Source organism: Nuphar pumila, chromosome 9 (assembly GCF_984573655.1).
Source record: "Nuphar pumila chromosome 9, dmNupPumi1.hap1.1, whole genome shotgun sequence".
Classification (NCBI taxonomy): Eukaryota; Viridiplantae; Streptophyta; class Magnoliopsida; order Nymphaeales; family Nymphaeaceae; genus Nuphar; species Nuphar pumila.
The window spans coordinates 12,117,547-12,134,573 of record NC_143257.1 but is presented as its reverse complement, the minus strand read 5'-3'; the positions used below and the strand labels follow the sequence as shown (position 1 = coordinate 12,134,573).

The window sequence follows — 17,027 nt, the reverse complement described above, 5'->3', positions numbered from 1 at the left end:
AACCTCTAAGCGTGTATTGACACATTAAGCTAATCCTGCTATGTGGATATTCGCTTAATAGGCAGATTGCTTGCGATTGTCTAAAGGACCCGAGCACGATAAGTTGGAACTTGAATGAGTTCATTGTAGACTTCTGTAAAGCAGATGTGTTGGAAGAATTTCCTGCGAGATATCCTTACCCCTCTCATCGTGGTTGTACTTTTGAACAGGTACGTTGCGTACTATGATGAGTAGGATAAGATGTCTATGTCTACCTCGAACGTGCAATGACACGTGTTTGAGATCACAAAAAATGTTTCTACACTCGCTATGGGTTGACTCCTCTCATCGTGGTTGTACTTTTGAACAGGTTCGTTGCATACTGCAGTGAGTAGGATGAGAGGTGTATGGTTGTCTCGAATGTGTAATGGCGTGTATAATTCACATAAATGATAATCATGCGCCTTCACAGGCAAGATGCTCGATTAGGTTGAAAGACCAGAGCATGTAGAATGGGACGACGGTTAAGAAACCCCCCGTCGTGCTCATTCGGGACGGTTCTTCAAGAGAGAGGATGGATGGTACAAAACTCCGATGGACAGTCATTAATGACAATCTCGGGCAAGGATCCGACTTCCTCAGTCATCGGAGGTTAGAAAAAATCCTTCAGGCCACTTCTGTAGAAGTTCGGATGCGCATCCATTGGGCTTTGTTTGCCTTTATGGATTTACTCTCTTGGTCACTGGTCGTCCCCTTAGGAGCGGACTCAGTCAGTCATTCGGGGTATAATAAAATACATAGCATAATGAACTCCCGAATCGATTCCGACTGTTTCTACGTTTGCCTTGTGCGTACCCACAACGGTGGATAAGACAAGATATAACTTACACACCTGATTATGAGATATGCGTGTTGTGACGTGCATTGCTTGCTTGCTGGTTAGCTTGGTAGTTCGGTACGTTACTCGTTAAGCTATGAACGCCTGTCGAGGCGTTACTCTAGTTGGTTAAACTGCTTACGCAGTTCTTTGTTAAGTAATCACTAGCTTCTCATACTAGTCAATTACCTATAATACTAGTATTATGCTAGTTGTTACATATTGTGATATAACTGCTATCGTATGATTTCTTATCATGAGTAGCTTATGAATTGCTTGTGATGTAATAGCTTGTGCTTTACAATTTAATGTAGCTACTTGCCGATGGACTGAGCCATCTAATGGTAATTGTATGTATGACGAGCATTGTTATGAATGCTTGTCGTATTCAGTTGCCTTGTTTGACTAGTGGATAGAGAGTTAGTCACTCTTCACCTATAGTTTCTGTTGGATTGCTATAGTTGCTTGTAATGAAAGTTGCATACGATGATGATAGCGGAACATTTTTGATATATATATATATATATATATATATATATATATATATATATATATATACGTTATATATATACACACATGCTTTTAACTCAAGGATATAGTTTTCCGTATTCTTGTCTCATTTTAATTACGTTATTTACTTTGCCATTACGTTGTTATGTGCATAAGCTCATTTTTTAAGCAATTTACTTAGCACGATGTACATTTTCATACACCATGCCTTGCTTTATGCAATTTACTAAGCTTGATGTATGATTTCATACACCGGGCCTTGCATAATTTATTTAGCCCGATGCGTGGTTTCACACATAGGGCCTTGCTCTATGCTATTTACTTTGCCGTCGCACTGTTATGTGCACCGACTTTCGCTTTAATAAATATGTATTCTATATACATATATATAATTATTCAGAGTATGCAGTTTTGCGTACTCTTGCTCTATTTTAATTACGCGTGCATTTATTTAGAGTACGTAGTTTTGCGTACTCCTGTCTAATTTAAATTATGCCAGTATTTATTTAAAGATGCAGATTTGCACATCTTTGCTTTAACTCACTTTCAAAAGTCTTTATGCGATCTTTCAAGTTTGCATGCCCCGATGTCTCGTAAAATAAAATAAGTATTTTATGTTTGCTTGTTTGTGATATTCAGCGTACATATGCGCCGCTTGTCTTACGAACAAAATAAGGCTCCCATGCATCAGGGTTGTGTTCGTTCTTATCAGACAACTCCCAACCGTAGGAGTGTTCGAAAACACCTTTCCAACCTGGTTCGAACTTTAATATAAGTTGAGATTGGCATGACTCAAGCATTCACAATTGAGCCTTCTCTTCGAACTAATATAACGCAAAGACTTCGACTATGTTGACTTTAGTCGTACGTACGTCAGGTCCTTCCTTTCTGCTTCCGGAATGACCCGGATATGCCCCCCAGCCTGAGGTGCTGGAAATCGTGATTTTCAGTGTTGACATTGGTCTTTCTTCTGAGAAACAAATATCATTTTCATCATTGTAGTACTATCAGACATGCATGATATGCTCGTACATCGATGAACGATTTTGAGGTTTATGATAAAACCTTATTGTGCGATAATGTACCATTTTATTTGAAAATCACGTAAACAAAGATAATCACCTTTATAGGCAAAATGCTCGTTTTGGTTTAAAAGACTAGAGCATATTGAATGGGTTGTCAGATAAAATAAGACCTGACACACCCATTCATCCTTTGTTTCTGTCAAGAGAGAGGATAGGAGGTACAAACTTCGATGGACAAGTTTTTAACAACTATACTCCTCGAGTGGTAATGGCTCGACGTCCCTGGTCATCAGAGTTAGGGGACTACCAATTATTATTCTAGGTGGTAGATCCCACAACTTCTGCAGAAGTTTGGATGCATTCCCTATTTACAAGTGGCATCTGTGACATTCTCTCTCGGTCATTATATCATCTCCTTTGGAGCAGATTCAACTAGTCATCCGGGGTATCAAAATATATGGAATAATAAACCCCCAAATGGTCTCAGTTGTTTCTACGTTTTGTCTTGTGAGTACCTACAAATCCTTAATTATCGAAATAAGATTATGATGTTCACTCTGTTTCTCTTGAAACCGAATGTTGTGAAATATGCTAATGCATATATTAGTCTTATTCTGACATCTGATATCGATCCACCTAGCATGATTTCATGAGTTTGACCCGTTTTATGGTATACAGATGACGATTAGATTGATGCTGCAGGCGATGGTGCGATGAAATGATGATATCAAGAATTCACTTTCTTTATTATTCGCTCCTGAGCACTTTTTTGTAATTTTGTATAAGGTTTTTTGTAATAATTTTCTATCTAAAGCCTTGTTTTGAATCTTCATGGTTTTGAATGAATGTATGGAAATATGGACCCTAATCCAAGACATTTGGAGACCCAATTCATTCGATGAAAATTTTGCCTGTAATCCGCCGACTTGTTCTTTTCAAACATTGTCTTCCGTTGAACTATCATTTTCAAATCTAAAAAAAGATTGTTAAAATTTCAAAATTTTCATAAAATTTACAAGTTCGGGACTTTGGGGCGTTACAGATTGGATATGGTAATTGGAATCCTAGGGTGGGATGCCTCGAACAACGTTATTACTGACTTGGTGGAAATTTCAGCTGATCGGTGGCTCACTGATTAAATCGGAGTCAACTTTGACATTCCTTATCTTGATGGCATCAAGATTGATTATCTATACGCCCGAATTGGTGGTGATTTGAGTGTTCTATTGTTGGCTGAAGTTCATGACTAATTACAAGCCGAAAATCAGTGTCTTTCAGCGTCGACTATTTTTTTTGGGTCAATCTGTGCATGTAAGATTAAATCAAAGACCATCACGATGATCTACTTTTTGAGGGCTATCGAATCGACTATTTAAATGTCGAATTCGGTTGAGTCTTCGTGTAACGACCCCAATCCATACCCTTTAAAAATGCGGAATATTTTTTTTTTCTAAGAGTTGCGGAAACCTTCCCAGAGATCTGGGGTCCTCACAGTTCCACTTTCCATTGGATAGCCCAACCACTACAAACGAAGTTGCAATCATCATCCACATCAACCAACTAAAACTCTTTTATTAATGAGTAAGAAAATTTCAAAGACAAGATTTTATTCAACTGAAAATAAAGCGACAACTGTATAGAAGCAAGAAGAATTTAAGAAAGAGCCATTCTGTCCTCTGGTGAAGCCGTCAGGCTCAAGTATGACTCTCATCCATCCCCAGATGAATGTCCAACTTCACTGTTCACCATATCCTGTGAAAAACCAACAAAGTAGGGTGTCAGAACCGAAATTCTGAGCACAACTACTTCTAAAGAAACCAAGTGAGAGAAAGAACATGGATAAGATTTCATGCAGTGATTTGAGTGAGTGCAGATATAAAATTTGTAACATTAAAATATCCATAACTACCAACAATTGCATATACTCACTAGTCAAGAACAGTAAAGCAGTGTCATATATCAATAACTAAATAATCAAACCTTGCAACATGACTTCACAAAGTAAATCATATGCTACTACCAAATTATGTCATGATATCAAGAATGATTCAAACATGCATGATCTAATGCATAACAGAAAAATGCATGATTATGTGCAATGCATGATTTCTTCTGTTATCTTTCATTTAAGTTTCATCTTTCTATATGCATGCCCTATTAGATTCTCACAACCTTAAGTTCCTATTTTTAATTACCGTTGCCCGCGGATACTCCAAACGGGTACAAACCCCGAGGTCAAGTAGGTTCCTAGGATAACTTAACACACAATTTGTATTTTATTACTGGGTTCCAACTTAGCCCTCGACCGATATCAGGAAACAACACTATCCATCGGAACATTAGACCTCTACATCTAATGTCGGGGACACAAGGGACACCCCACGCCCACAAGTGCCACTTCCTTGGTACCATAACAACAGCTGTGTCAAACACACCACTCCCGGGTAAAGTGGCGGACTCTCCTTAAAACCGTGGCCAGGAGAAAGAACCTCAATATCGGGTTCTAGGGACCAAATTCACGCACACGGAGTTTTTGTATCCTCACAGTCTCCCCCAGACCGGATATCCAAGATTCTCATACTCCAGATGAGATATCCCAGAATGTATATTACACTGTTCTTATTCATTATATTTTTAATTAAGTCCATTTCTTTAAGTTTGCAATACATATGCAAAAGTAAAGTGAAAACCCCGCATCCTCCCTTGCAGGGACCCATTCGGGACTCCAGCCCGTATAAACCACTAGAACAGTGTAGTAATGTGCAAAACTATCTTATGTGGTTTAAGTGATGCATTTAAAAACATAAATAAAAGAAAACCAAACCAAACCCACGGTTCTCCAGGCCGATGATGTCCATTTAGGCCATCGATGCATCGCATGAAAAAAAATCATAACAACTTGCAATATATGCAATCATACCAACATAATTCCACATGCACATTCATTCATACCATTTTAACAATGTGCATGAGCTTTCGCAGTCATATGCATGTGTAACCATTCATGTGTAAGTGCTTTCATGTAATCACTTAACACACATGCATTCATCCATAGTTTCATAAGTATATGAGAATATTTATGCATGATTATACAGGCCAATAGACTTCGATCCCATATATGCACATGCATTTACAATTTGCTATTTCATGAGCAACACATGCTTCCTATGAGTGGTCCACACACACAATCACTATACAATTTAATAAGATATTGCAAAATTTCAGTGACATAAGGCACACATAGATATTCAAGTTTTGTGTTCACCATGCCACATTTCATAGCAAATAACGGAATGCACATTGAACTAAGCATATAAATTTTACCATGACAACTGTAAACACAAAACTTTTATAATCATTCAAATTCAACATCTACTATCCTTAGATTTAGTTGACTGTCCAAGACAGATCGGTTTTTACCACTTTCTAAAAAAGTTAGAGACAATAAAAATTCAGATTCCAATTGGGTTTCCAAACAGATTTCTTGTACATGCCAGAAATTTAATTTCCTTTTTGAATCAGATTGAATTAAATATCTACAACAAAACAAATTGCAACAATCATTCAGTTTAGTGTTAGTTGATTATTCAAGACTGGTAAATTTTGTGGTTCCAAAAGAAGTTAACATTTGGGACATCATAAATAAATTTCAATATGCTCAAACCTCCTTCGAAATCTGATCCAGTGTTTATACTCATATGTTTATATACTGATATATATATATATATATATATATATATATATATATATATATATATATATATATATATATATATATATATATTGGCTGATTCAAGAATCTATCTCGAATCTGTCAGCCCCAAAATCGGTCAGTATTACTGTTAAAACTTATCAAACTCTAGGTCAAGGAATCAAAACCATATTTTTTTAACTAATCACATGCATCTGAACTTGTGCATCTACATATTCCTCACAACAACACGCTCTAAACCTAATTTTCTTTTGGCACTCTCGCGCACAGAAAAAAAATACAGATTTATGTGTGGTTCCTGTTCACACAGAAGAAGATGACAGATTTGAGTGTGGTATATGTCGACACACACACAGGAAAACATATGCGTGTTCCAGCTCTCGACAACACATTTAATCAATACTTAAGCAAATCAGCAATTTAAAAATCAAGTTTATGCTAACAAAAATATTTCGCCTTTGTTACATATCAGATTCTCATTGACTATTTGATTCACCTAAACATTAGATTCATGTAAGTCTTGAATAAGTGGAGCCCCAACATATCAGATTTAAGTAGAAACCCAAAAATTACCCAGGTTTGATACATAACAGAACTCGTGTGAATATTATTTATTTTTTTTCTTTTCAGATCGAACAAGACTGATTTGATTTAGAAAAGAAAAACGCAAGTTGTACTGTAAGTCTGACAAAAATTTTAGAGAAGGAATCGTAGGTTTAGATATTGACATCCACCCAAATAAAATAACTATATTAAATTTGAACTAAGTTTAGGAGATAACATATATACAATCCAGCCAAAAACAAAGGAAAACACCCCTCACCTGGAAAGATCCGAAACCCCCAAATCACCGATTTGGGGTTTTAGGTTTAGAGTTGATGTAAACCCCAAATCCTACCTTCAAACCCCCACATGGAATCGAACCTATGTTCGATCCCTCACCCGAAATCCAAGAAGCACCGTACCTGTTTCTCGACGACTTTTTCGGCGATCTCTCCGGCGATCGAAGGCTGAAATCACGTGGTAAGGCCGGCTGGGGTTGCTCCTTGCTGCTGCCGTGACAGGGAGCTCGCTGGAGGTGCGGTGGCTGTGGGTTGCCGCAATTTTTTTTCCGGCGTGCCCTATTCCTCCGATGCGCACGCAGACAGAGAGAGAGACGAGGGAGAGAGATGGGGGGACGAGAGAGACAAGTGAAGAGGGCCCCCCCCCCTCTCCACTCCCTTTTATCGACCGAGACCCCCCCCCCCCCCCCCCCCTTCCATGCCGAGATGGGGGGGAGATCGGTTACGCCTTCCTGCCTCCCTTTCTTTTCCTGTTTTAAACTTATCGGGTTGCCCTTTTCTTTAAAAGGACTGTTACATGGGGTGGGGATCGGGTCCGAACCCAAGACCCGTAACCCGACCCCAATCTATATGGATCCACAAGTTGGACTGTGGATCCTCGGATTAAATTTAAAAACTTAAAATTTTATTTGTTTATTGTTATTATTATTATTAAATCGGGATTTAAATCAATTAATCCTAATTGCCTCCTTTATGGGTCCTAGATCCGAAATATGGATCTAGGCCCAATTTGAATTATTTTATAATAAAAATTTCGGGTTTTACACTTCGTATCTTTAGGCCTCCCAAAAGGTCACCGTATCATCGAATCTCAAGACTAAGTGGGACGGCCCACCTTCTTTTCCTCTTATTTAGTCTAATTTAATTAGGAGTTATAATTTAAAAATAAATTATATGTGATATTTTTAAATTAATTAGGGTGATTAATAGATATTAAACTCTTATTAGAGGTGAGACTCTTTCATCTATAAATAAGGGCATAGGGGAGCCTCTTATAGACTCTTTCGTCTATAAACACATTGAGATGAATTTTTGCTATCTTCGTGATGAATTCTTGAGAGGAACTATTTAATTGCCGTATGTCACCTCAGAATATCAACTTTCATATTTTTTGTCATAACTCAACTTCTTTATTTTAACTCTCTAAGTTGGACATGAACAAAGGACTAGAACTGGATGAAGACGGATTGGAACTGAATGAAGATGACAATGATTGAGCTCCACTAACCATATAAAGATCTCCATATCTTCCTTCGATGGACATCTGCCTCGTGTGAAGATCCTTAAAAAAAAACAGAATACAGAGAAAAGGAGATACAAGAGTTAATTTGGACACAGTTGAGAAATAGAAATAAGGTTACGCTGAATGCTAGGAACAAAAAAAATATTAGACAAAAACATGTTTCCAGACTTAGTAGGCATAACACCAGTTCCCACGAGTGATAAGGTGATGTTTTCCACCACCAGTGACAGCCTCGAAATCACCTGTTATATCATGTGCAGCCTCAAAATCAAAATGCCAAGTGTTGTGTTGTCCTCCCATATTACTTTGCACATTATTGCTGCCAGCAAGCGACCTAGAGTGTGCATTAGTTGGAATTGCTCAAGGATTCCCCATAGGATTGTGTCATATGCATATGGCTGAAATTAGTGGTAAGAGTATCTATTATCATGTGAATTGGCCTGAGATAGGGCATTTGATGATGAGGGCACATATGAAGCATCAAAAGCTGCTTGGGTAGGTGGTGCCAAAATTGGCCTCATGGATGATCCTGGCCTTGGAAGACATGGACCATAAGACGGTAAGCCAACAAGAGCTTGAAATAGTGCAACAATAGGCATCGTTGAGGGACGATATGTGGGAACATACTGCCAGTAACAGTTAGAACTAATTTCGCCATGCTTCCCACACATCTGACAAGTAACATTACCAGGCCTAGATCCTGACGTTGTGGGAAGTAAGCCCATCCCATGATCATGCCTATGAATAAGATCTCATGTTGAGGAGCTGCAATCTCCTTCTTGGGGTTGCCAAAAATATTGTATATGGCCTTATGTTCCAACAACATGCTTCTGAGTTCATCAAAGGTAGGCCACTTTTCACGTCTTGCATACACTGTGGCAAACATATCATACTCGAAGTCCAATATGCGGTTTGTTTTCATGCATATATCTTTGTCTGATATTGATGCCCCAATTGCTACAAGTTGATCAGTGATAGACTTGATTTAATTCAAGTACTTCAACACATTGGAGTTGCCCTGCTTTGACTCAAAAAACTCTCCCTTAAGATGATAGATCTTAGGGATGGAAATCTATTCAAACCAGCGATGTGGAGTCAGCTAAAGATCTTTGGCTGAAACACCAGAAAGAACCTACAGAAGAACTTCACGCAAAAGAGTAGCTATAATAAAGGCTACCATTGTCTGATCATTTTTCCTCCATAATGAATATAGAGGATTTAGAACAATAGTGTGTAATGAAATAGCGAAATTGATAAAAACAATGCCACTAAGGGCTTACACGATGGCAATCACAAAAAGTGCACAAGCACAAGCCAATGCCACTAAGGGCTTAAACAAGGTCACTCACAATGTACACAAGCACAAGTCCACTAAGGGACAACATTATCACTATTATTACTCAAGAAATTATCTTTTGAAGAAACATCACAAGAGGTTAATTCTTCTTGTGGCAAGAAATCAAATAAAAAATTATAATCTACTTCCTCTTTTTCTTTGATTATCTCAAATCCTTTTTCATTTTCTAAAAGGGTTACATCCTTAGAAACATAAAACTTGTTATTCTTGAAGTCAAAGCATCTAAAATCTTTTTTATTTTCTCCGTAACCCATGAAGACACATTCAATGGCTTTTGGGGATAATTTATCTCTTGTGCAAAGGGACAAAACATTTACAACAAAAAATTCTAAAACGTTTATAATTGAGAGTTCTTTCAAAAAGTTTTACATATGGAGAAATATTTTGAAGGGATGATGATGGCATTTTATTTATCAAGTAAGTTGATGTTAGAAGAGTCTCGACCCAAAAACTGTTTGAAACATTTTTTAGAGATAAGTAAGGTCTTAGCGGTTTCCATAATATGTTTATGTTTTCTTTCGGCTAGTCCGTTTTGTTTAGGAGTTCTTGGACAAATTTTTTTATGACAAATATCGTTTTGTTTTAAATAATTTTGAAATTCATTAGATAGGTATTCTCCACCCGAGTCAGATCTAAGGATGAAAATATTGCTTTGAAATTGATTTTTAATAATCATGTGAAATTTTTTAAAACAAGAAAAAACATTGGATTTGAGATTAAGGAAGTAAATCACACATATCTAGTGAAATCATCAATAAATGTAACATAATATAAATAACCTCCTTTTGATATGACCGGGGAAGGTCCCCAAACATCGAATCCACTAATTCAAAAGGTTTTTTAGAGACATGTTCTATTTGAAAATGAAATAACTTTCATTTTTTCAAAAATACAATCCTTGCAAATTAATTCTCTCATTACAATTTTGTTTTCCAAAAGGGAAAATATACATCTTTAAATATTCCATGTAGTAGAGATCTTCTCTCCTATCACCTTGCCCAATCCGCTTTCCAGATCGGAGCTCCTGCATGAAGCAACCCTTAGATGAGGAGGATATTTCACATCCATGATCGGATATTTGAGAAATCGAAAAAAGTTTTAAATTTAATTTTGGAACAACTCTAATTTTTGGGATACAAAAATTTTGACAATACTTTAAGGTTCCAATACTTTTAATTTGCAAGGATGTTCCATCGGCAGTGGAAACATAAAAACTTTTTGAATTAGTACAAACATTAGATAAACTATTTTCGTGTGGAGTCATATCAAAATAAGATCCTGAGTCAAGTATCCAAGAACACATACTTGGAGGAAAGGAAGATGCTATCGCAGTCCTCGAAGTTATGGAGATTTAAGTAGTTGTTAGAGCGCCTCTGATAGTTGGGTAAGCGAAAAAATGTTTCTTCTTCTTCTAATGAATTTTTCTTTCTTTGGTGTAGTTTCATCAATGAAAGTTACTTTGTTTTTAAAGGTATCATGAAGTTTGAAACAATTTGGCCTTATGTGCCTCTGTTCATGACAATAGTGACAAATGACTTTCCTATACCTACCATTATAGTCATTTTTCCTCTCAAAGTGTGGAGTCTTGTAAGATTTAACATGATTGTCGGGTTTAGAGACAACCAATACTTCATCTCTCTCTTTAATTATACTAAGACGAGTTTCTTCTTGGCAAACTTCGGCAACCACATCTTCCAACAGAAGAACTTTAGTTCTATGGAGGAGAGAAGATCTTATTTGCTCAAACTCTGGCCTAAGCCCATGTAAAAATTGAAAAAAATGTTCTTTTTCTATTTGTTCTCTCCTTTAACTCCACATTTTCATTATCAACCTACATGGGTTCAATAAGAGATAATTCGTTCCAAAGTAGGCCAAGAAATCTAAAATAATCACGAATGCTCATATCACCTTGTTTGATTGTTCGTATCTTGTCTTGCAAGATCTTTTTGGGTATACATACTCTTTAAAAAGAACCAAGCCTACAAAATTTGGCTGTGTTTTGCATATATTTTGAGCTCAACATTGTTCATAAACCATGCAAGAATCTTGATATGGTTACTTTTCCAATCCTTTACCTTAGTTTGATGGTCTTAAATGACTTTCATACGTGCATCACCTTCTAAGGCTTTCTCTTGATCTCCTTTTTTTGTGAGCTTGAGTTGTGATTCTGGGATGATGCCCTTGACATACCTTCAAAGTTTCTTTTCTTTGAGATTGTTCTCCATAGCAGATGCCTACATCGTGTTATTTGTGCCATTTAGCTTGAAGGAAAGATCGATTTTTTGTTCGTACTCCATTCTTGAAGAGAGGGATAATAAGAGAAAGAGGAAGAGAAAATAATGTGCAAAAGCACGTTTGAAAAAACTTTTTCTTACTTTGAACTACCAAGAACACACGATTACTTTGAAGATACACTCGATGGCTCTGATACCATGTAATAAAATAGTGAAAGTGATAAAAACAATGCCACTAAGGGCTTACAAGATGACATTCACAAAAAGTGTACAAGCACAAGCCAATGCTACTAATGCTTAAACAAGGTCACACTCACAATGTGCACGAGCACAAGTCCACTAAGGGATAACACAAATAGCCAATAGAAGGCCAACATAAGAGTAAAAAAATATAAGATCTTATTAAGTATTTGAGTAAAAGCATGAAAGAATAAGGGAGATCACACCCCTATTTATACAAGAGAAAAAGTAGAGAAGAGAGAGACCATTGGGGGCTCCCAAGAGAGTCGTTGGGAGCTCCCAACGGTCAGATTTCTAACCGTTGGGAACCCCAACGACTCTATAGTAAAAAAGACTATAGTGCCCCTAATGGCTCCTCTAATTTACAAAAACAGAAAAATAAAAATAAATGAAAAGAAAAACTGTTTTAATAAACAGTTTTATTATAAAGGGAAAATGACTAAAATGCCCTTATAGGGCCTTTAACTATTAGAAGATTAATAACTATATATATGTATATATGTATGTATATACATACATGTATACATATATTTTAACATAGTGGTCTCAGCAGGTTGCCTTTTCTTTGCAACTTGTGACATAATAAACTCCGCAGGCAACGACAGAGTCCCATCAAGATGCCCCATTAAATCTAAGCTGCTCATGAATGAAACAATTTGTTTTATCCAAGTTATGAAGTTGGAGGAATCTAACTTGTCTGCGACAAGTTGATTCAGCAAGGAAAAATTCAAACTAGGATTGGATGATGCCATAGCATCATGGAAGGACACACAACAATAAAGAATGGAGAGAAAAAACTCTATTGAACACAAATAGAGGACAAAACAGTAGGAGGAACAAGAAAAGAAAAGAATATATATATATATATATATATATATATATATATATATATATATATATATATATATATATATATATATATATATATATATATATTGGCTACTAATGAAGGTACAAAACTTATGAGCTAGAAATCATAGGTGCAAGTTGTACCGACTCAATCTAACCACATAGATTTGTTCAGCATAGTTTGTTTGCTAAGGTTCAAGCCTTGGATCGTGCTTTTCTGATGTAAAAATGTGTTTTTTTGAGTTATAAAATTTTGGCACATTGTGGGCTGTTGATTTTTGGACCCCTTTAAAAACTTAATTACTTGTCATAATCACATGATTCAAAACAAGTTTCCTACTAAACTAACCATGTAGATCAAATCCGTAACATTTGATCTACAAAAAATTATTTTTTTTTAAAAAAAAAGAGTGATTTCCTGTCATTAGTTCCCGTACCTTCATTAGTAGCCAATATTATCGGAACTAAAAATCAATCAAGTGCAAAGAAACAAAGTATGCTAAGCAGAGAGAGAGAGAGAGAGAGAGAGAGAGAGAGAGAGAGAGAGAGAGAGAGAGTATGCTAAGAAAAGAGACAACGGAACTAAAAATCACAAAAAGAAACGATAAGGAGAACAGGTAATCAGAATCGATACTCAGTTGACATCAGTGATGACATCAGCAATAATCAGGTCTTTTTTTTTTTGAGGCAAGATTGTCAATCAATCAAGTTCTGTCTAAAAGAAAGACAGATCTGAACCATAACCATTCCTTTTTTTGGGCTTTTACCTCCTTTTTTTTAAATTTTATAGGCCTCTTTTTTTTTTGCTGATCTCAAGACAGCCAGAACTGACAGAAAACACTATGGGAGTTTTTTTTTTTAAGGGAGAATGAGAAGAAGATAAATAATTGGGAGGAGGAAAGTAGGCAAGATTATAATGGGTTGAAAGAACTTGGGGTTTGTAAGAGGAAAATAAGAGAGAAGGCTTAGAGAAAGAAAGGAACAAGAACAAGGAACTTATCTGAAAAGGAGCAGCGAGCAGTCTTCGATTTGACAGGGTCTTATGTCTCTCCCTGCTCTGATACCATAATATAATTTTTGATATAATGTGACTTGGGATTCATGCAGCAAGCAATGAGGAGAAGAATGAAGAAACACAATGTGGCAGCTGCAAGAGAGAACTCCACCAGAAAAGAATATGGTGGACTCCTTTAGGTTTTCATATATATATATATATATATATATATATATATATATATATAATGTATTCCATGTACAAAAATACTCTGACCAATATACAATATTTCTATACTTGACGTTTTGACTTGCATGACAGATATACCCTTGTACACTAATATAAACACAAGTATGTACAATGGATCCCGAATCTTGGATACTCTTAGCAATGGTTAGTAGGGTCTTGTGTCAAGCTGAAGGCCCAGGATCGAATCTTGCTGGCGCAAGGAGGCTGCGTTGCTTTAGCATGGTTGAGGAACGTAAGGCTGGGTGGTCATGTCCTCAACCCGGAGTTTTATCTTGCTGGGAGGCAGGCCCATTAGGTGACCCGATTCTTGGTGAGGGTTCCTTTGTCATAAAATAAACATTAATATAAAAGTTTTAATTTTGGATAAGCCCTATATATATATATGGGTGGCTTCTATGGATGTACCGCCAGAACTTATGGTGGTACACACTTGATTTACATAGATCTAAGCGCCGAAGGCAAAATCTAACCTTTGGATGATGTTTAAGAGGTCCTATTTACTATTTTCATGTATTAAAGTTGACTCAAATATAATGTTTTATACCATTTCTATACTGCCCCTGTTTTCATGAATTACGTGCCATTGATTTTCACCATCTCAAAAATGAATAAACATGATAAAACCTTCTAGCATATTAAATAAACCATACTAAATACATCTGTAAGGTTAGATTTACCATTTGGCAGCTAGATCCATACAAACAAGAGTGTGTACCACCATAAGGTATCATGGTACAGAACCACCATATATATATATATATATATATATATATATATATATATATATATATATATATAGTATCATCAAACACTCACAGCGTCTGATGAAAATCAGACGTTTTTCCGCCGCTGATTGCGCAAGATCAGAGGCAGAAACGTCTTCTGTTTTTGTAAAAAGGGGCATTTAGCAATGGTTGTGACTGCCACTAGGTGCCATATTTTCGCTCAGACCTTTAGCGGTGGTCAAAATATACAAAAAAGAAATGAAATGGACGCGCGATGTTACCTCTCTCTCTCTTTATATATATGGAGAGAGAGAGAGAGAGGTTATGTATTTTAAAACTCTACTATCTGAACTTTACCTTAGGTTCTATTGAGGTTGAGTCAGGTTATCAAGTTGAAAACAGAAATCAGCTAGTATGCTAGCCCTCTGAACAAGCATGCAATAAATTCACTTGGAAAGAACCCCTTTGGCATCTTAATTAGCTTGTTGGTACAAGTTGCCTTGCCTAATAAACATCATGACTTTAGGCTATATTTTCCAGCTCTCTTTTCATCTTTCTCCTGTTGACAAGGGTGAATTTTGCATTTCCATGGATATGTATGTTATTCTTACTTATGCTTTCCTTTGGATTCTTAGGTATATGCAGAAGAAGCACTTAGTGGATGTTACTGAGATATTCAATCTGTTGCATGGTGAAAAGAAGCGACGGTTTTTTAAACTTGTCTATCTGTTTGTGCTTCTCTGCATATCATTGTTCTGGTAACCCGACATTTGCACTCAATGAGAAAAAATTGAACTCATGGGAAAGTATTTTAACTGACACTTTGTGCAAAAATGCAGGATGATATGGAGCATATTGGAAGATGATAATGTCCCAGCATCGGTTACCTCATAGAGATTTATGTGGACTGGGCTTTGACGCAAGAAAGTGGGATAGTAGTCTATTAGCGATCACCTACTATTCCTTTTTGCAACACATGCTGGCTTTTTGAATATGAGTTTATGATATTTGATTCAGGCTTATAATTTATATAGTCTGGGTGTGGTTTATGGCCGTGTACTAAGACGAGGAATGTGCTTCCAGGTTTTGGTTGCCTCAACCTTGGTTTATATTTATACCCTTTTCCATTCTATATTTGATGTATGATAGAGATCTGATATAGAGCATCAAGTTTCTTTATAGCTTGCTAAAGAAGCCACATACAAACCATGTGGCCATGGATACTGTTCAAGAACATAGGAAAATCCACAGGGTTGAAACTTTGGTCATCTCATGTCCAAACATGCACCAGGCTCCATTGAAACGACACTCTCAGAGGAAGACCAGCCACGGTTGTGAACAGAGTGCTTGGTATACTCCACTAAGCTCAGCATCAACAGGACGTTTTCCTCTCATGATCCTCTTGCAGAGTAGTCAAATATTGCTGCAGAAATGACTTAATTGTGACTCGGCAGCAGGATTCCGGTGCTGGTGGAAACAATAGCTTCATTCTAATTGGTAATAAATGGTCACATTATCAGCGCAACATGACAACCTGTCCTTGATATCCTTAACTGTTAAAATGATGTAAAATTGTATCATTTTATGCGGCATTGGTGATCAGATGTTTGGATCAGATGTTTGTTTGAACTTTTGGGCCAAAAATCTATCCTGAACTTTCAGGTTAAACTCTATTGCAATAATCAATATCTTAAGGATGCAGAGAAAGATCTGGGTGTTGTGATGAGAAAGAGATCAACACATTTTTCTTGTGATAATGTTGTGTAACTATGACATCCCAACCCAATGACATGTTCATGATAAATACAAACATTTATTCCTGCAAAACCACAATAATACAAACTCTTATGCCTTTCATCCCCATGCCCATCTATCCTTTGACGCCAACATTATTCTGGCAAATAGAGATGCAAATGGATTGGATCCTGAACAGCTAAATACATGGGAGAGTCGAATCTGGATCAGGTCGAACAACCAAAAATCACAAAACCCTTATTCTGGATCCGACTGATTTGTATCCCTACTGCCAGCATTCCCTTCTGTGTTTTCATCAGCTATTATGATTCCCGTATGAATGGTGGGCAAAGTTTGAGCTGTTGAATGGTCACCCGGCTGCTTGTGTCTACTACCACTACCAGCCTTTGGTTATTTCTCCGTCATTTTGGTTAAACTGAAAGACAAAACAACTTGT

At 36.7% G+C, this 17,027-nt stretch overlaps 1 protein-coding gene across 1 annotated transcript in view; it reads left to right on the top strand.

Annotated features, from left to right (window-relative positions):
- Positions 1–16,676, top strand: part of LOC149828421 (protein cornichon homolog 4-like) — an 81,376-nt gene extending 64,700 nt beyond the window's left edge. Inside the window, exons 3-4 of the mRNA XM_090016841.1 lie at positions 15,472–15,594; positions 15,676–16,676. Coding sequence (XP_089872967.1) covers positions 15,472–15,594; positions 15,676–15,730 — 178 coding nt within the window. The 3' untranslated portion in view covers positions 15,731–16,676. The remainder of the gene's footprint in view (positions 1–15,471; positions 15,595–15,675) is intronic.
- The last annotated feature ends 351 nt before the right edge of the window (positions 16,677–17,027 follow it).